Here is a 17,014-nt window from a genome sequence, read left to right as displayed (position 1 = left end):
CATGCCATGATTGAGCACTGGAACAATGAAACGTCACAACGCTTACATCCTCGTCATATTTCGAGTAGATAATGATTGTATTTCTGTCCCTCTCTGTAATTCCCATGCCTCGATAGATCGAAAATAGCAAACACATCGACCCTCGCAAATTATCTCCCTAATCGGAGAAGCCTAATGAAATACTTACCCCACACGAGCATTGATTGCACTGTTCTGTCGGTCGCAGCCAGGCTGCGGTCAACTTCGTACTCGACTCACCTGGTCTGCCCTGATCAATCATTCCGCAGGCGCCCCTGTTGACTGGCAGCAAAAGATAGGTTCCAGGGAGACAATTACCTTCACCCCCAACAATGTCCATCGGGCTGTAATACACTTGTTTGCATCTGAAAGAAAAAGAAAACATGTTTTGATAACGGTTTAATTTGCTACCCAAGTAGGTAAATGCCATTGGCAAATTGGCCAATAGTACGTACTGGATTACCGCTGCATATGTTCATCGCCTTTCGAAATGCAATTGGCTTGCAACCGTTCCCTCTCGAAGACTATCAGTCGGACCTGAGATATTCCGGGGCATAGTCCTCCAAGTTGAGCTCAACCAGCAACGAGAGGCAGCGAGTGCGTTCAACCCATTTGCCCATTTGTCAGATAACCTCGCGGAATGGATGCAGCGGCAAGCAATAAATTGAGGTAAGTTCACGTAATTAACCGAACGGGCTATTAATCGACAAAATTGTGATGGTAACTAGCGATGGGATCGACGCTCCGTTGTGGGTTTTTTGGAAACGACGCCGGTACATTGTGGTGATGATGGCTTTCTTGGGATTCATGAACATGTACTCGATGCGGACGAATCTCAGCGTTGCTATCGTCGCCATGACGGAAAACCGAACTGTGGAGTATGCCAACGGGACGGTTCATTATGTAGGTGGAAGGATGAACCAATTGATTTCATGCTTGCGTTAATCGAAATGTAACCATCATTCCAGGAACAATATTTCAACTGGAACTCCAAGGTGCAAGGGTACGTACTGAGCTCGTTCTTTTACGGATACCTGGTCACACAAGTTCCCGGAGGATACGTGTCAAACTGGTTTGGTCCCCATATTGTAAACTGCTCAACCCAAAATGACATCAGTTGATCAAACCGATTTAATTTCTCGATTTCAGGCTTTCGGAATTGGCGTCGGAGGTTCCGCAGTGTTAACCCTGCTAACACCATTGGCTGCCAATGCCGGTGTTGGCTATGTCATCGCGGTGCGTATTTTGGAGGGCGTATTCCAAGGCGTCACATTGCCGTGCATGCACTCAGTCTGGGCTCGTTGGGCTCCTCCTTTCGAACGATCCCGGATGGTGTTGTACTCGTTTGCCGGAATTTTCGTGGGAACCATTTTGGGCATGCTGTTGAGTGGCGTTATGGCGAAGAATTGGAACTGGGAGAGTGTGTTTTATTTCTTTGGGGCGCTTGGGTGTGTTTGGTACGTCGGATGGGTGATTTTGGTTAAAAATTCCCCAGAAGATGACCGTCATATAACACCAAATGAGAAGGAATTCATACTTAAAAGTATAGGAAGAGTCGAACAGGACAATCAAAGGGTGAAACATCCTTGGAAAGGTATTCTCACGTCGACGGCTGTGTATGGTTTGATTACCGCCAACTTCTGTAACAACTATGGCTTCTACACGCTTCTAACGCAACTGCCGAGATTCCTGAAGGACGCCATGCATTTCGGAGTTCAATCCAGCGGGATGATTGCTGCGGTACCGTACTTCGGAATGAGCATTACATTATACCTCGCCGGGTACTTTGCCGATTGGTTTCAGATCAAAGGAATACTCACCACCACGCAGGTGCGTCGTAACTTTAACTGTGGGGCTTTCGTTGTGCAAAGTGTGTGTTTGATAATCGCGGCTGCAGTATTCACGCCGGTTGTTTCAATAATCTTCATCACTTTGGCAATTTCGGCATCTGCGTTCGCTTGGAGCGGTTACGCCGTCAACCACCTGGATCTATCCCCGAAAAGTGCTGGTCTTTTGATGGGAATCTCCAACTCGTTTGGAACTGCGTCAGGAATTATTACTCCGATAGTGGTTGGATATTTGACTTCTGGAAGCTCTCCCGCAGAATGGAAAATGGTGTTCTATATAGCGGCGGGAGTTTACTTGTTCGGATTGGTGGTTTACTGGTTTTGGGCATCGGGTGAGTTGCAACCTTGGTCAATTGAAGTGCAAGAACGTGAGAAGAAAGAACGAGAGGCAAAAAAGGAATGTTTTGTTTACGTCAATAAAATTAATCTGGAAGAATAATGATCGTTCGTTATTTGTCTGCTAAAATGTATCAAGAATAACAGAATAGCAATCACTCGAATCGTGAAAAAGAAGGATATTTCTAGCTAGTGATTGGAGGCTATGTTTCCGTTTACGCCTTCAAAAAGATTACAGTTACACAGGAGAAAGTGATGGAGATCAAACGTTACTAATGTAAAAATATACTGAAATACATAAATTATTCAAGCACCATGTGAATTTAAATCAATCCTATTTCAAATTATTATTAAACTAACATCTCATCGATAGTGTAAAGTAAAGTTAATTTGAAATAATAATTTACAGATGCTTCAACCGGGGTTAATGCTCATATGCCTACCGCAACTGCTTCCATGCACAGTAGGTTGTGGGTTCATTCGCAGATCATTTCATTTTTCTATTTGGTATCTTTCTCTTTATTTTTCATGTTCCAGTAATCGATGGAACTGGAAATGAGCAGCTTCGCACCGTTCCCCTCTTTATCCTATACCTTCAAGTTGACTATTCCAGCATTAACAATCGAAACGTTGAAATAAAGAGATGGCATTTATTCGGTGGTAGTAATATCGTGCGTCGTCACGCAGGCTATATTTTTCCAGCTTATTCTTCAACTTTCTTTTAAAGACTTACATTTCCCATAAATTTTGCGTAAGATCTCGTTGTCCCATACATTGTATCGATTTCCAACGACCATTTCTCCATGAGCTAAGAAAGCACCGTTGACCCAATACAGGCTGGGACAACCGCAACGAGGACTGAGCAAGGCCTAATTGGCCACTAGAAACGGGTTGAACAAGAAGTTTCTCCGGGAAACCCAAAGACTGGCCGTTCTTTTTCGGAGCATATGTCCAACGAACCTTGTGGATGTGATGGAGAGTTTGGTTAGACTTTTATTATTGATTTAAGCTTGAGTCGATCCGTGACCAATCATCCCAAAATTCGTTCCCACATAATAGCGATGCTTAGCCAGCTCTATGGACGTCCGGAACGAGTGCTTCATACCCACCTGGAAGTCTGACCAATTAACCAGTTTTTAAAATACCTTTTTAAGTGTATTTTGGGGTATATACACTCAACCCTCTATTTACGGCACTGTTTTATACGTCACTTCGTTTAGAGGTGTGCGCCGGTCCGATATTCGTCGGCGGCGGCGTTTGTCAGAATTTTGGTCGGCGGCGGCGGCGTTTCCGGCGTCACGCCGAAAGCCTTTTTAACCAGCGATGGAGGCGGCGTGAATCGGCGTGGCGATTTTTTTATTACGTTTCTTAAGGATTTTTTTTGCATTTTTTCGGGATACTTTCAAGACTTTTATTTTTAAAGAAAAAATTCTATTAGTTTTTCCTAAATTTGAAGATTATTTTCGAATTTTCCATGGCAACTATTTTGAAGTTTCGAGAAAGCTTTGGAATTACCAAGAGAAGTTCTTTAGAATTCCTAAATAAAACTGTTTGGAATTTCAGCATAAAATTCGTCGCAATTTATATGAAAAACTTCAGAATTTCCACGAGAAACTGTTCCTAACTTCTACAGGAAAATCTTCGGAAATTCAAGGAAAGTTCCTGTTGAGTTTCTGTTGAGTATTCTTCGAAATTTACACAGATAATTCTTCATCATTGTAGGAGAGTGCGGCTGATAGAATGTGTGTTTTAACATTGGCTTTCTCAGTCTATAATAATTAAGACGGCTAGTTTGACATGACCAACGATAAAACAGTAAATTCTTAAGAATTTTCACGGGAGACTCGAAGTTTTCAAGGAAAATTTTCTGGAATATTCGCGAAAAGTTCTCCGGAACGTTTAAGGGAAACGTATTTAGAATTTCGTGCGGAGGATTGCTCAAAATGTAGATTTCAATAAAAAAAATCTTTGGATTTCAACGGGAAATAGTTCGCATTTTTTTATTTCTACAGGAACTTCTTTGTACAGTAGATGTTCGATAACTGGAAGTCATTTGACTACAATGATTTTAACTGCAATTCGATATCTACATCCGTTTTGCAGTTATCGGACAGCTGAACTTCAAAACTTCAAATCAGGTCCACTTCTATTGCATTTGGGGGCAGCAGGGACTTTGTCCAAGGGCTTGACGATCCCTCCCCAGGCCATCTGCGAGTTGTGGCGCCTGCCTAGGATGTGGTGGGGTTTGACAGTGGGCCCTGTTAAACCTCTATAAAAAGCTGCATGTATCCGCAAGTAGGCTCCGCCAAAGCGACCGTGTGCCGCTCAAAGCGCACAAGCCCAAGTCCTGGTGTTAGGTGGGACGCTAAACAGCCCTGACACGACGGCCCTCCGGCGAGACAGGAGGTTTGCGCAGGCCCAATAAGCCGCCTGGAAAACCAATAATTACGAACAATATAAGAGATAATGCGACTCGATATAATCGGCAAAGACCTAGGCGACGAATAAAGGATCACGATTGGAAGCTTGGAACATGGAACTGCAAGTCGCTAGGTTTCGCAGGTTGCGACAGGATGATCTACGATGAATTACATCCCCGCAACTTCGACGTCGTGGCGCTGCAGGAGATTTGCTGGACAGGACAGAAAGTGTGGAAAAGCGGGCATCGGGCGGCTACCTTCTACCAAAGCTGTGACACCACCAACGAGCTGGGAACCGGCTTCATAGTGCTGGGAAAGATGCGCCAACGCGTGATTGGGTGGCAGCCAATCAACGCAAGGATGTGCAAGCTGAGGATTAAAGGCCGTTTCTTCAACTATAGCATCATCAACGTGCACTGCCCACACGAAGGGAGACCCGACGACGAGAAAGAAGCGTTCTACGCACAGCTGGAGCAGACATACGATGGATGCCCACTGCGGGACGTCAAAATCGTCATCGGTGACATGAATGCGCAGGTAGGAAAGGAGAAAATGTATAGACCGGTCATCGGACCGGATAGTCTGCACACCGTATCAAATGACAACGGCCAACGATGCATAAACTTCGCAGCCTCCCGCGGAATGGTAGTCCGAAGCACCTTCTTTCCCCGCAAAAATATCCACAAGGCCACATGGAGATCACCTAACCAAGAAACGGAAAACCAAATCGACCACGTTCTAATCGACGGTAAATTCTTCTCCGACATCACGAACGTCCGCACTTACCGCAGTGCGAATATTGAATCCGACCACTACCTCGTTGCAGTTTGCCTGCGCTCAAAACTCTCGACGGTGTACAACACGCGTCGAAGTCGGACGCCGCGGCTTAATATTGGGCGGCTACAAGACGGTAGGCTAGCCCAAGAATACGCGCAGCAGCTGGAAGTGGCACTCCCAACGGAAGAGCAGCTAGGCGCAGCGTCTCTTGAAGATGGCTGGAGAGATATTCGATCCGCCATTGGTAGCACCGCAACCGCTGCACTTGGCACGGTGCCCCGGATCGGAGAAACGACTGGTATGACGGCGAATGTGAGCAGTTAGTAGAAGAGAAGAATGCAGCATGGGCGAGATTGCTGCAACACCGCACGAGGGCGAATGAGGCACGATATAAACAGGCGCGGAACAGACAAAACTCGATTTTCCGGAGGAAAAAGCGTCAGCAGGAAGATCGAGACCGTGAAGAGACGGAGCAACTGTACCGCACTAATAACACACGAAAGTTCTGAGAAGTTGAACCGTTCACGTAAGGGCCACGTGCCACAGCCTGATATGTGCAAGGACATAAACGGAACCTTCTTACGAACGAGCGTGAGGTGATCCAAAGGTGGCGGCAGCACTACGAAGAACACCTTAATGGTGATGTGGCAAACGAAGATGGCGGTATGGTGATGGACCTGGGGGAACGCGCGCAGGACATAATTTTACCGGCTCCGGATCTCCATGAAATCCAGGAGGAGATCAGCCGGCTGAAGAACAACAAAGCCCCTATTTAAACACGGTGGTGAGGCACTGGCTAGATTGCTGCACTGGATCATTACCAAGATTTGGAAGGAGGAAGTTTTGCCGCAGGCGTTGATGGAAGGTGTCGTGTGTCCCATCTACAAAAGAGCGAAAAAGCTGGATTGTAGCAACTACCGCGCAATCACATTGCTGAACGCCGCCTACAAGGTACTCTCCCAAATTTTATGCCGTCGACTAGCACCAATTGCAAGGGAGTTCGTGGGACAGTACAATGCGGGTTCTATGGGCGAACGCTCCACCACGGACCAGGTGTTCGCCGTTCGCCAAGTACTGCAGAAGTGCCGCGAATACAACGTGCCCACACATCATCTATTCATCGACTTCAAAGCCGCATATGATACAATCGATCAGGACCAGCTATGGCAGCTAATGCACGAAAACGGATTTCCGGATAAACTGACACGGTTGATCAAAGCGACGATGGATCGGGTGATGTGCGTAGTTCGAGTTTCAGGGGCATTCTCGAGCCCCTTCGAAACCCGCAGAGGGTTACGGCAAGGTGATGGTCTTTCGTGTCTGCTATTCAACGTCGCTTTGGAAGGGGTAATACGAAGAGCAGGGATTAACACGAGTGGCACAATTTTCAATAAGTCCGTCCAGCTATTTGGCTTCGCCGACGACATAGATATTATGGCACGTAACTTTGAGAAGATGGAGGAAGCCTACATCAGACTGAAGAGGGAAGCCAAGCAGATCGGACTAGTCATTAACACGTCGAAGACGAAGTACATGATAGGAAGAGGTTCAAGAGAAGACAATGTGAGCCACCCACCGCGAGTTGGCATCGGTGGTGATGAAATCGAGATGGTAGAAGAATTTGTGTACTTGGGCTCACTGGTGACTGCCGAAAATGATACCAGCAGAGAAATTCGGAGGCGTATAGTGGCTGGAAATCGTGCATACTTTGGACTCCGCAAGACGCTTCGATCGAATAGAGTTCGCCGCCGTACCAAACTGACCATCTACAAAACGCTCATTAGACCGGTAGTCCTCTACGGACACGAGACCTGGACGATGCTCGTGGAGGACCAACGCGCACTCGGAGTTTTCGAAAGGAAAGTGCTGCGTACCATCTATGGTGGGGTGCAGATGGCGGACGGTACATGGAGGAGGCGAATGAACCACGAGTTGCATCAGCTGTTGGGAGAACCATCCATCGTTCACACCGCGAAAATCGGACGACTGCGGTGGGCCGGGCACGTAGCCAGAATGTCGGACAATAACCCGGTGAAAATGGTTCTCGACAACGATCCGACGGGCACAAGAAGGCGAGGTGCGCAGCGGGCAAGGTGGATCGATCAGGTGGAAGATGACTTGCGGACCCTCCGTAGACTGCGTGGCTGGCGACGTGTTGCCATGGACCGAGCCGAATGGAGAAGACTCTTACATACCGCACAGGCCACTTCGGCCTTAGTCTGAAATAATAATAATAATCTATTGCATCTGACAATCATTTGACGTTTAGAATGCGTCTCAGTTATTGAACGGCATGTGCTAACTAAAACGAAAATATGTTGTAGTTATCGAGCGACTAGTGTATTGTCCATAAGAAATTCTTGGGAAATTCCATAGGCTGAAAGCAACATACGGCCGAAGTTGTTAACCCTAACAAGTCGTTTGGCCGAAATGACCGTTTGACCGAGAACGTCATCACCCCGAAAATGCCGTTTGGTCGAAATGGTCGTTTGACAGAATGAACTATTACGCCGAAAATATTGTTTGGCCCAACAGGTCATACTGCCAAATGTCAATAACTGAATAATTTAGTCAAAAATGTGCATCCGTTTGGCCAAATGACAGAAATTTCGTAACCTCTCTACTTTTTAAATCGATACTGGCCTTTAAAGCAAATTCCATTTAGCTGAATTTAAGGAAACTGTTATCAGGTCGAAAATGGGTTGACCGAAAGCGACATACAGCTGAACAAAAAATCATTTAAATGAGTAGACCAGCGGTTCTCAACCTGGGGTACATGTACCCCTGGGGGTACCTTCGCTGGTCCCAGGGGGTACCTCGAACAAAAATGCGTAATGGCGGATGTATTATAATTCCAATAACAACTTACTGATAAAGTTTTAATATTTTTTTATTCTAAAACTTTGTTTTGTACATAATATGCATGGCTATCGATAAACCAAAAAAAAATTGATTCCAATCTATCACAAGCAGTAGAGTGTATGGAGGGCTGTGGGAGAAGAGATCAAAAAGACAAAACGTCGACTGAACACATTTTAAAAATTTTTAATGTGATCGGATCTAGGCAAAATATTGAATAATATGCTACCGACTGAAATCTAGAATCTAGAGGTTCGGAAGCCTCCAGTTGAGCGACATGAAGGCCTTTTTCCGAAAAACTTGAGCTTCGTTGCAAGAAGTTGGAGTTGGAAGCCTCCTTTCAAGAGGCTTGGAAGCCTCCTTTCAAGAGGTTTGGAAGCCTCCTTTCAAGAGGCTTGGAAGGCTCCTTTCAAGAGGCTTGGAAGGTTCCTTTCAAGAGGCTTGTAAGGCTCCTTTCAAGAGGCTTGGAAGGCTCCTTTCAAGAGGCTTGGAAGCCTCCTTTCAAGAGGCTTGGAAGCCGCCTTTCAAGAGGCTCGGAAGCCTCCTTTCAAAAGCCTCGGAAGCCTCCTTTCAAGAGGCTCGGAAGCCTCCTTTTAAGAAGCTCGGAAGCCTCCTTTCAAGAGGCTTGGAAGGCTCCTTTCAAGAGCCTCGGAAGCCTCCTTTCAAGAGCCTCGGAAGCCTCCTTTCAAGAGGCTCGGAAGCCTCCTTTCAAGAGGCTTGGAAGCCTGGCTTCAAGATCCTTGGATTTTTTCATGAGGCTTACTTTCAAGATCCTGTGAAGATACTCAGAAGCCTTCTCTAAAGATGCTCAAGAGGCTTGGAACCTTCCTTTCAAAAGGATCGGAAGAAAAAAATAGGGGGTACCCCAATAAAAGCACAAGTTCGAAGGGGTACCTCTCAAGAAAAAGGTTGAGAACCGCTGGAGTAGACCATTTGACCGAAAAGGCGGTTTGATAGGAATGGTCATTTTGCCCGGAAATGTTCTTTCTGCAAAACAACCCTCACGTCCAAACGGCATTTTCTGTCCAATACGTTAATCGGCTAAACGCCATTTTGGCAAAATGATACGACACTTTTCAAAGAAGGTTGCAGCATGGTAGTTTGTGCAACTAGTTGCAAAAAGATGATTTTTTAGCACGAGTTGAACGAGGCTTGCCGAGTTGGATAAATACTACGAGTGCTGAAAAGGCGAGTTTTGCAACGAGTTGCACACGCTATTTTTTGCAATGACGAAAAATGAGCTTTGTTATGATAAATCTGTACCAAAATAGTGAAGACCGATTTACTCCACATGATAATTCTTGCCAATAAATAATGTTGCTGCAGAGAACAATCAGATTCTATGTTATTGTGCCACATCGCATAGCTCTACAAGCCTTGAAGCGATAGATGAACTCGTCTTTGGAAAATTCTGATGTTATGTCCATCAAACTATTTCATTTATTACGCGACGCACAGAATACACTATCTGAACACTATCCCAAGTTAATTCAGCAAAATGTAGTCATGTAACTTCTATTCCGATGTTGGTTTTTCATTATAGCACCCAAATGAGTGTCATTTGAGTTGCATAATGTTCATTATAGCACCCATTTTGTTGGTATGGAAAAGTGGGCCGTTCCATCACTCAAAGACGAACTGTAAACCAGATATTATGATCCGGAATTGCAAAAAGGACATTTTTGGGCCAAATGACAACCCAGACGACCCCACATCGCAGACACGTAAAAAATCGTTTACCGATCCAAATTTCATCAAAATCGCATTGTGGTGCAAAGATTATTTAAAAATTTGCCTGCACAGTAGGCTATTTTACGAGTTTATTCCAGTTTCATTTGTTGACATCGCATATTCCTGCAAACAAACTCAAATGAAATCGAGTTGTCTGTCAAACAGAGCTTATTATCACAAACAAAAGCGTTTTCACTACTGGTATACGATTGAATTAGTGCGTAAAGGCATCGCATAAAAGAAAAACAATTCTATTATGCAAGCATTCTGGTTATCTGGGAATTCTTACCGATAGACGTTTTTGGTTAAATGATCTATTCGGTCAAATTACTTTTTCGGCCGAACGGCATTTTTAGCCAAATTACCTGTTAGAGCGAACAACGTTTTAAAAGCCCGTTTTCGTTCAAACTACATTTCCGGTCAAACCAGTTTTGACCTGATAACAGCTTCCGTTAAACGTTTAGTTTTGCTAAATGGTACTTGGCTGGATGTCTTTTGGTTTAAAAGCCAGTATCGACTTAAAAGTAGAGAGACTACGGAATTTTGTTCAACGATCAATTGACAAAAAGACCATTTAGATCAGCGGTTCTCAACCTTTTTCTTGAGAGGTACCCCTTCGAACTTGTGCTTTAATTGGGGTACCCCCTATTTTTTTCTTCCGATCCTTTTGAAAGGAAGGTTCCAAGCCTCTTGAGCATCTTTAGAGAAGGCTTCTGAGTATTTTCACAGGATCTTAAAAGTAAGCCTCATGAAAAAAATTCCAAGGATCCTGAAGCCAGGCTTCCGAGCCTCTTGAAAGGAGGCTTCCGAGGCTCTTGAAAGGAGGCTTCCGAGGCTCTTGAAAAGAGGCTTCCGAGGCTCTTGAAAGGAGCCTTCCAAGCCTCTTGAAATGAGGCTTCCGAGCTTCTTGAAAGGAGGCTTCCGAGCCTCTTGAAAGGAGGCTTCCGAGGCTTTTGAAAGGAGGCTTCCGAACCTCTTGAAAGGCGGTTTCCAAGCCTCTTAAAAGGAGGCTTTCAAGCCTCTTGAAAGAAGGCTTCCAAGCCTCTTGAAAGGAGGCTTCCAAGCCTCTTGAAAGAAGGCTTCCAAGCCTCTTGAAAGAAGGCTTCCAAGCCTCTTGAAAGAAGGCTTCCAAGCCTTTTAAAAGGAGGCTTCCAAGCCTCTTAAAAGGAGGCTTCCAAGCCTCTTGAAAGAAGGCTTCGAAGCCTCTTGAAAGGAGGCTTCCAAGCCTCTTTAAAAGAGGCTTCCAAGCCTCTTGAAAGGAGGCTTCCAAGCCTCTTGAAAGGAGGCTTCCAAGCCTCTTGAAAGGAGGCTTCCAAGCCTCTTGAAGGGAGGCTTCCAAGCCTCTTGAAAGGAGGCTTCCAAGCCTCTTGAAAGGAGGCTTCCAAGCCTCTTGAAAGGAGGCTTCCAAGCCTCTTGAAAGGAGGCTTCCAAGCCTCTTGAAAGGAGGCTTCCAAGCCTCTTCGAAGGAGGCTTCCAAGCCTCTTCAAAGGAGGCTTCCAAGCCTCTTGAAAGGAGGCTTCCAAACCTCTTGAAAGGGGCTTCCACGCCTCTTGAAAGGAGACTTCGCAGCCTCTTGAAAGAGGCTTCCCAGCCTCTTGAAAAGAGGTTTCACAGCTTCTTGAAGGAGGCTTCACAGCCTCTTATAAGGAGGCTTCCGAGCCTCTTGAAAAGAGGCTTCCAAGCCTCTTGAAAGGAGGCTTCCAAGCCTCTTGAAAGGAGGCTTCCAAGCCTCTTGAAAGGAGGCTTCCAAGCCTCTTGAAAGGAGGCTTCCAAGCCTCTTGAAAGGAGGCTTCCAAGCCTCTTGAAAGGAGGCTTCCAAGCCTCTTGAAAGGAGGCTTCCAACTCCAACTTCTTGCAACGAAGCTCAAGTTTTTCGGAAAAAGGCCTTCATGTCGCTCAACTGGAGGCTTCCGAACCTCTAGATTCTAGATTTCAGTTCGGAAGCATATTATTCAATATTTTGCCTAGATCCGATTACATTAAAGATTTTTAAAATGTGTTCAGTCGACGTTTTATCTTTTTGATCTCTTCTCCCACAGCCCTTCATACACTCTACTGCTTGTGATAGATTGGATTCAATTTTTTTTTGGTTTATCGCTAGCCATGCATATTATGTACAAATCAAAGTTTTAGAATAAATAAATATTAAAACTTTATCAGTAAGTTGTTATTGGAATTATAATACATCCGCCATTACGCATTTTTGTTCGAGGTACCCCCTGGAACCAGCGAAGGTACCCCCAGGGGTACATGTACCCCAGGTTGAGAACCGCTGATTTAGATAAACGAGTGGCCATTTTTTACAATATTACCCGTTCAGTCATTTACATTTGGCCGTATGTTGAGTCAAATGACATTTTTGGACAAATGGCCCATTTTGTCAAAAATCCTTTTCAGCTAAACGGCATTTTCGACCAACTATCGCTTCGGCCAAACGACCTGTTAGGGCAAACGGCTTTGGCTTTCGGCCAAATTACCAGTTTGCCCGCTTGTCGCTTTCGGTCAATGGAATTTCCCAAGAATTTCTTATCGAAAATTTTCTGCAGAAATCCAAAAAAAAACATAAAAATTCCGAGCATTTTTCCGTTGTTTAAAAGTTGACTAGGCCAAACTAGTAGTCTAGTGATGAACTTTTTTTTTTTATTCGTATATTTATTTGGTAGGCACTCTGTGTTCTTAACCGCTACTGTGCCGTGATCTACTGTGGTACTCTGCTGTACAGAGTCCACACAGAATCTATTTTTAAATGTCCATAATTCGTTATTGTTGTCGTTGCCAGTCCATATCATCGTGAGTCCATTGTGTTCATTTGTCCAAGTGGTGAATCCAGTGATCGTTGCTTTGTTCGGTTGCCATTAATCAAAGTACGTTGGAGGAATGCCTCCGAGAAGAACAGATTTGTCAGTCGTCATTAGGCAGCCGTACGGTGAGGCGCGTTCCCCAAAACGCCACGGTACGGACTGCGCTTCTGGCGACTGGCAAGGGTTTAGTGGAGGGGCTAAGAAAGTGATGAACTTATCCCTGCAAAAAACTATCCGTGTATATTCCGAATATTTTCCTGTAGAAATTTGGATTTCCGTGAAAACTGAAAGAGATTCTCATGTAAATTCCAAACAATTTTCCTTGGTAAATCCACGGAGCTACTCTTGGTAGTTCCAAAGAGATATCGAAAATTGTAATTTCTGTGGAAAATCTGAAAATAATTTATTTCTATATAACTAAAATAAGATGGTCTGTGATCGTATCCGCACAACTCGAGAACGGCTCGATGAATTCTATTCATTCCTTCAGCAGGTATGATGGTTATCGTTCCCAACGGGTTTATATTATATTTCCTCATTCGAAAATCACGAATAAGGTTGAGTAAATTGTGAGAAACTAAAACAACGATTCGTATGGGAATTTCGCATGGGCATTTTCGCCTACTATGCACGACAACGTCTGTCTGATCGACTAGTTTCCAAGTAAATATTCTGGAAAAACTTGAAGAATTTTCTGGGGAAGTTCATAAAATTTTAGAGGTAAAAAACAAATCTCCCGTTAATGTTTCGAAAATGTCCAAAATGACTAATTCAGCCAAACGACACTTTCGACCGAATGTCCATTTCGGACAAATGGCCCTTTCGAACAAACCACTATTTCGACCAAAGGGCATATTCGGCTAACCGTTTTTTCGGTCAATTTTTTTTTTAACTAAATGATATTCTCGGCCAAATAACCTTATGATAGATACCTTAGCAAAGTCTGCAAACAAAATGAGAGTATATAGAAAACATATTTTGATTTTGACATCAAATTGATTTATAATTTGTTTTCAAACATATTCGGCCAAACAACTTTCAGCCTTGTGGTCTTCGGCCAAATGGCTTTCTGTCGAACGACTCTTCTCCGTTCAAAAATTCAATTTCAATGATATTTTTTTTGGATTTCAACGGGAAATCCTTCGCAATTTTCACACGAAGATTCTATCCTAGTTTTTCCGTAGAGCTTTCCAAAATTTTAACATGAAATTGTATGGAATTTTCATGAAAATCATTGGTAGCTTCACGAAAAATTGTCTGGAGTTTCAACGTGATGTTGTAGAGATCTATAGGTAAATTATACGGAACTTCTACTGAATCTTCGGAGTTAGCACAGAAAATTTTGCGGATTTCCTCAATTTTAAATCAGCGTGGAAAATTATAGATCAGCGGCGTGGAAAATATTAAAGCGTGGCGGCGCACACCTCTAGCCAAGAGCTACCGGATGCATCCTTGAGGTAAGAATGATAATTCATATATTGTGTGAAATTAAGTGAATAGTGTTGAGACTGGCTTAGTTCCTCCACTATTGGGTCTTTGACCCCAGTAATTTTAAAATTGTAAACAAAATTTCAAAAGTGCTCGGCTCCGTTATGCCTTTTGGCGCTTGAGCCTATAAATAAATACACAATAAAAAAATTAATATTCAAAACATAGAATGACATAGTCAGACGACTACTCACATGGTTGGCATTCTTGGTGATGTTTCACATCTGTAAGGGGACAAAGACACATTTCCTTGGGGAGACAATAACGAGAGGAAGACATACGAATGGGGTTAAACGGCGGGCATGGGGAGTGACGACAAGATGAAGACATTCTTGAGGGATTACGATAGCAAAAGGGATGGGTGGACAATGGTTACAGTCTGACATCAGCAACTTTGAAGAATTGGTAGACAAGGGACATGTATTGGAGGTCAAGACCCGCCAACACTTCCCTAATAGGTTTGGTTGCTTTCCTCAGACCCGGATATGTTCAGTTAGAGCAGATCTGGGGCCACGATGCGCTTCGCAGGCCTACACGACATGATCGATATCCTGATAGTTTTCGCCGCAAACCCTCTGAGACCCTCACTCTGGAAAGATGTGCATTTAAAATGTAGTGATTGGACATTAGACGACACATGGTTCGAATGAAGTCTCGTCCCATTTTTTTTTGAGCCATGAACGCTTCGACACCTGCGGGCGATTTGAATACAGCCATCTACCCAACTCCCCATTTGTCCTTTTCTGTTGCCAGCTTGTCAAGGTTTCCTGACGAACTAATGTGAAAAATTCATCGAAGGTGATTTGCCTATCGTAAATATCACCTTCCACAGCGCCTACCTTAGCCAAAGAGTCCGCTTTCTCATTGCCCGGAATCGAGCAATGAGAAGGGACCCATGCCATGGTGATTGTAAATGACCGTTTCGATAGAGCACTCAATGCTTTTCTTATCCCATTTAGGAGATACGCTGAGTGCTTCACCGGTTTCATTGACCGAACAGCCTCCAGTGAACCTAGGCTGTCGGTGAAGATGAAAAAGTGGTCAGGAGGTAGAGATGCGATTTGCTCGAGTGAATAGTGTATAGCTGTTAGCTCAGCAGTATACACGGAACAAGGCTCTTTGAGCTTAAAGTAGGCGCTATGAAAAACGTTGAAAACACCGAAACCAGTGGAGTCATCCATTTTTGACCCGTCTGTGAAAAAGCTTCTCTCCTGGTTGGGGTGCCCGTATTTGATTGCAAATAATGGAGGTATTACCTCCGCACGTAGGAAGTCTGGTATTCCATGAACCTCCTGCTTCATGGACAGATCAAATGATACAGAGAAACTGTAAGAGTCTAAGAAATTAGCACGATTGGTGTCAACCGAAGATGGGCTTACCAAATTCAATGACTAATATTCAACCGAATATTGACAGTCCAGAGCCGACTATGAATGTGTCTGGAAGTGAGCTGACAAGTGAAGAAAGGCAGACTTCACCAAAAATTTTTGATTATTTTACACTTTGCTTTGTGATAAATTCAAAAATTTTGTTGGACAACGACTTTTAAAGAAAACAATATTTTTATGCACTTAATAGCATGAAAATCACTTTAACATGGTCAAAACGTGAACGTAACGAATCGAAATATTCACAAGACTAGTAAAGCACACCAACAGCTTTAGTTTAGAGGTTGTTGCGATGATTTTCTGCGTTTATATCTCTTGTTAGATTTTTTTCAAAATTGAAAATAGCCTAAACACACTTAAGCCACCTCGAAATTTTATCCGAATAAACTGAACATTTGACAGAAGGTTTATTTTAGTCGTAGTGAAGAAAGTTTGTTGTTGAAATAATTTATACGCTTTAAAGTTCGTATTTATTACTCATTTGTGTTGAGAATCAATCATATAGAGTTAAACCGCACAATGGATAAGCGAATGCTGTGCTCAAACACGCAAGCCATGATAAGGCATCATCGCCAATCTACGCAATTCTTCTCACAAGACTCTGTAATAATTGTCAAAGATGACAATTGCAATCTGTGGAAAGGATCGCTACAGCGTTACATTTTATCGCTCAACTTTATCTTGATGGTTTAAATGATTTGCTTTTTAGTGAAGCAGCAGACGTAAATAATTATGATAAGTCATATGAGAATAATAATACCCCTAATGGAGACATTAAAATCAAATCTAATTTGACTATTTGTTTTATTCCATATTGTCACGTGAGAACATAACGATAAGATGTACAAATTACGAATACTTTCAAGATGGATAAAAACCTAACCACCAGACGTCGAATTTAGGGCCGTGGAAAAATTGTCTCAAGTTGACCACGTGAATTATCTCAATACACAACCAATATAATGTACTCAAGTAGAAGAAATTTACAGCTCCACCTAGTTGCGGAAAACCGGTATGCGACCCGACAAGTAATGACACGCCTCGTTTTATCTTACTCAATAGTGATGTGATACATTTAGCTAAATCTTTTTTTTTTTCCTGCAGAGCCAACTCACCCGAATGAAATTAAAATAGCTACTTTCATTGCGATGTCCACTTTTGCTACCAGGTTGAGCTTTGATATCATAAATCGTTTACATCGATTAATGTTTGATTATGGGGTAGATACTCCAATGTGCGCGAGCCAAGCCTACGGAGGGTAATTAATGGATTAATTATCCACCGTGGTGTGAAGCTTGCAACAAATCATTGAACATGAATAAAAACTCATTAACATCTTGATCTCACTG

The 17,014-nt window shown here is 43.6% G+C and overlaps 1 protein-coding gene across 2 annotated transcripts; it reads left to right on the top strand.

Moving 5' to 3' along the window:
• The first annotated feature begins 214 nt into the window (after positions 1-214).
• LOC134214961 (vesicular glutamate transporter 2-like) lies at positions 215-2,511 on the top strand. 2 transcript variants are annotated; one of them, XM_062694234.1, is made up of 5 exons: positions 215-364; positions 435-687; positions 747-921; positions 987-1,106; positions 1,168-2,511. In XM_062694234.1, exons 2-5 carry the CDS (start codon positions 659-661, stop codon positions 2,302-2,304), a joined length of 1,461 nt encoding a protein of 486 aa, XP_062550218.1. In that variant the 5' UTR covers positions 215-364; positions 435-658; the 3' UTR covers positions 2,305-2,511. The 2 variants fall into 2 exon arrangements, with proteins under 2 accessions (XP_062550218.1, XP_062550219.1); XM_062694235.1 differs by having other exon boundaries at positions 230-364; positions 438-687.
• Positions 2,512-17,014: the final 14,503 nt, after the last annotated feature.

This window comes from Armigeres subalbatus, chromosome 2 (assembly GCF_024139115.2).
Source record: "Armigeres subalbatus isolate Guangzhou_Male chromosome 2, GZ_Asu_2, whole genome shotgun sequence".
Lineage (NCBI taxonomy): Eukaryota > Metazoa > Arthropoda > Insecta > Diptera > Culicidae > Armigeres > Armigeres subalbatus.
This window is presented reverse-complemented; position numbering and strand designations above follow the sequence as displayed.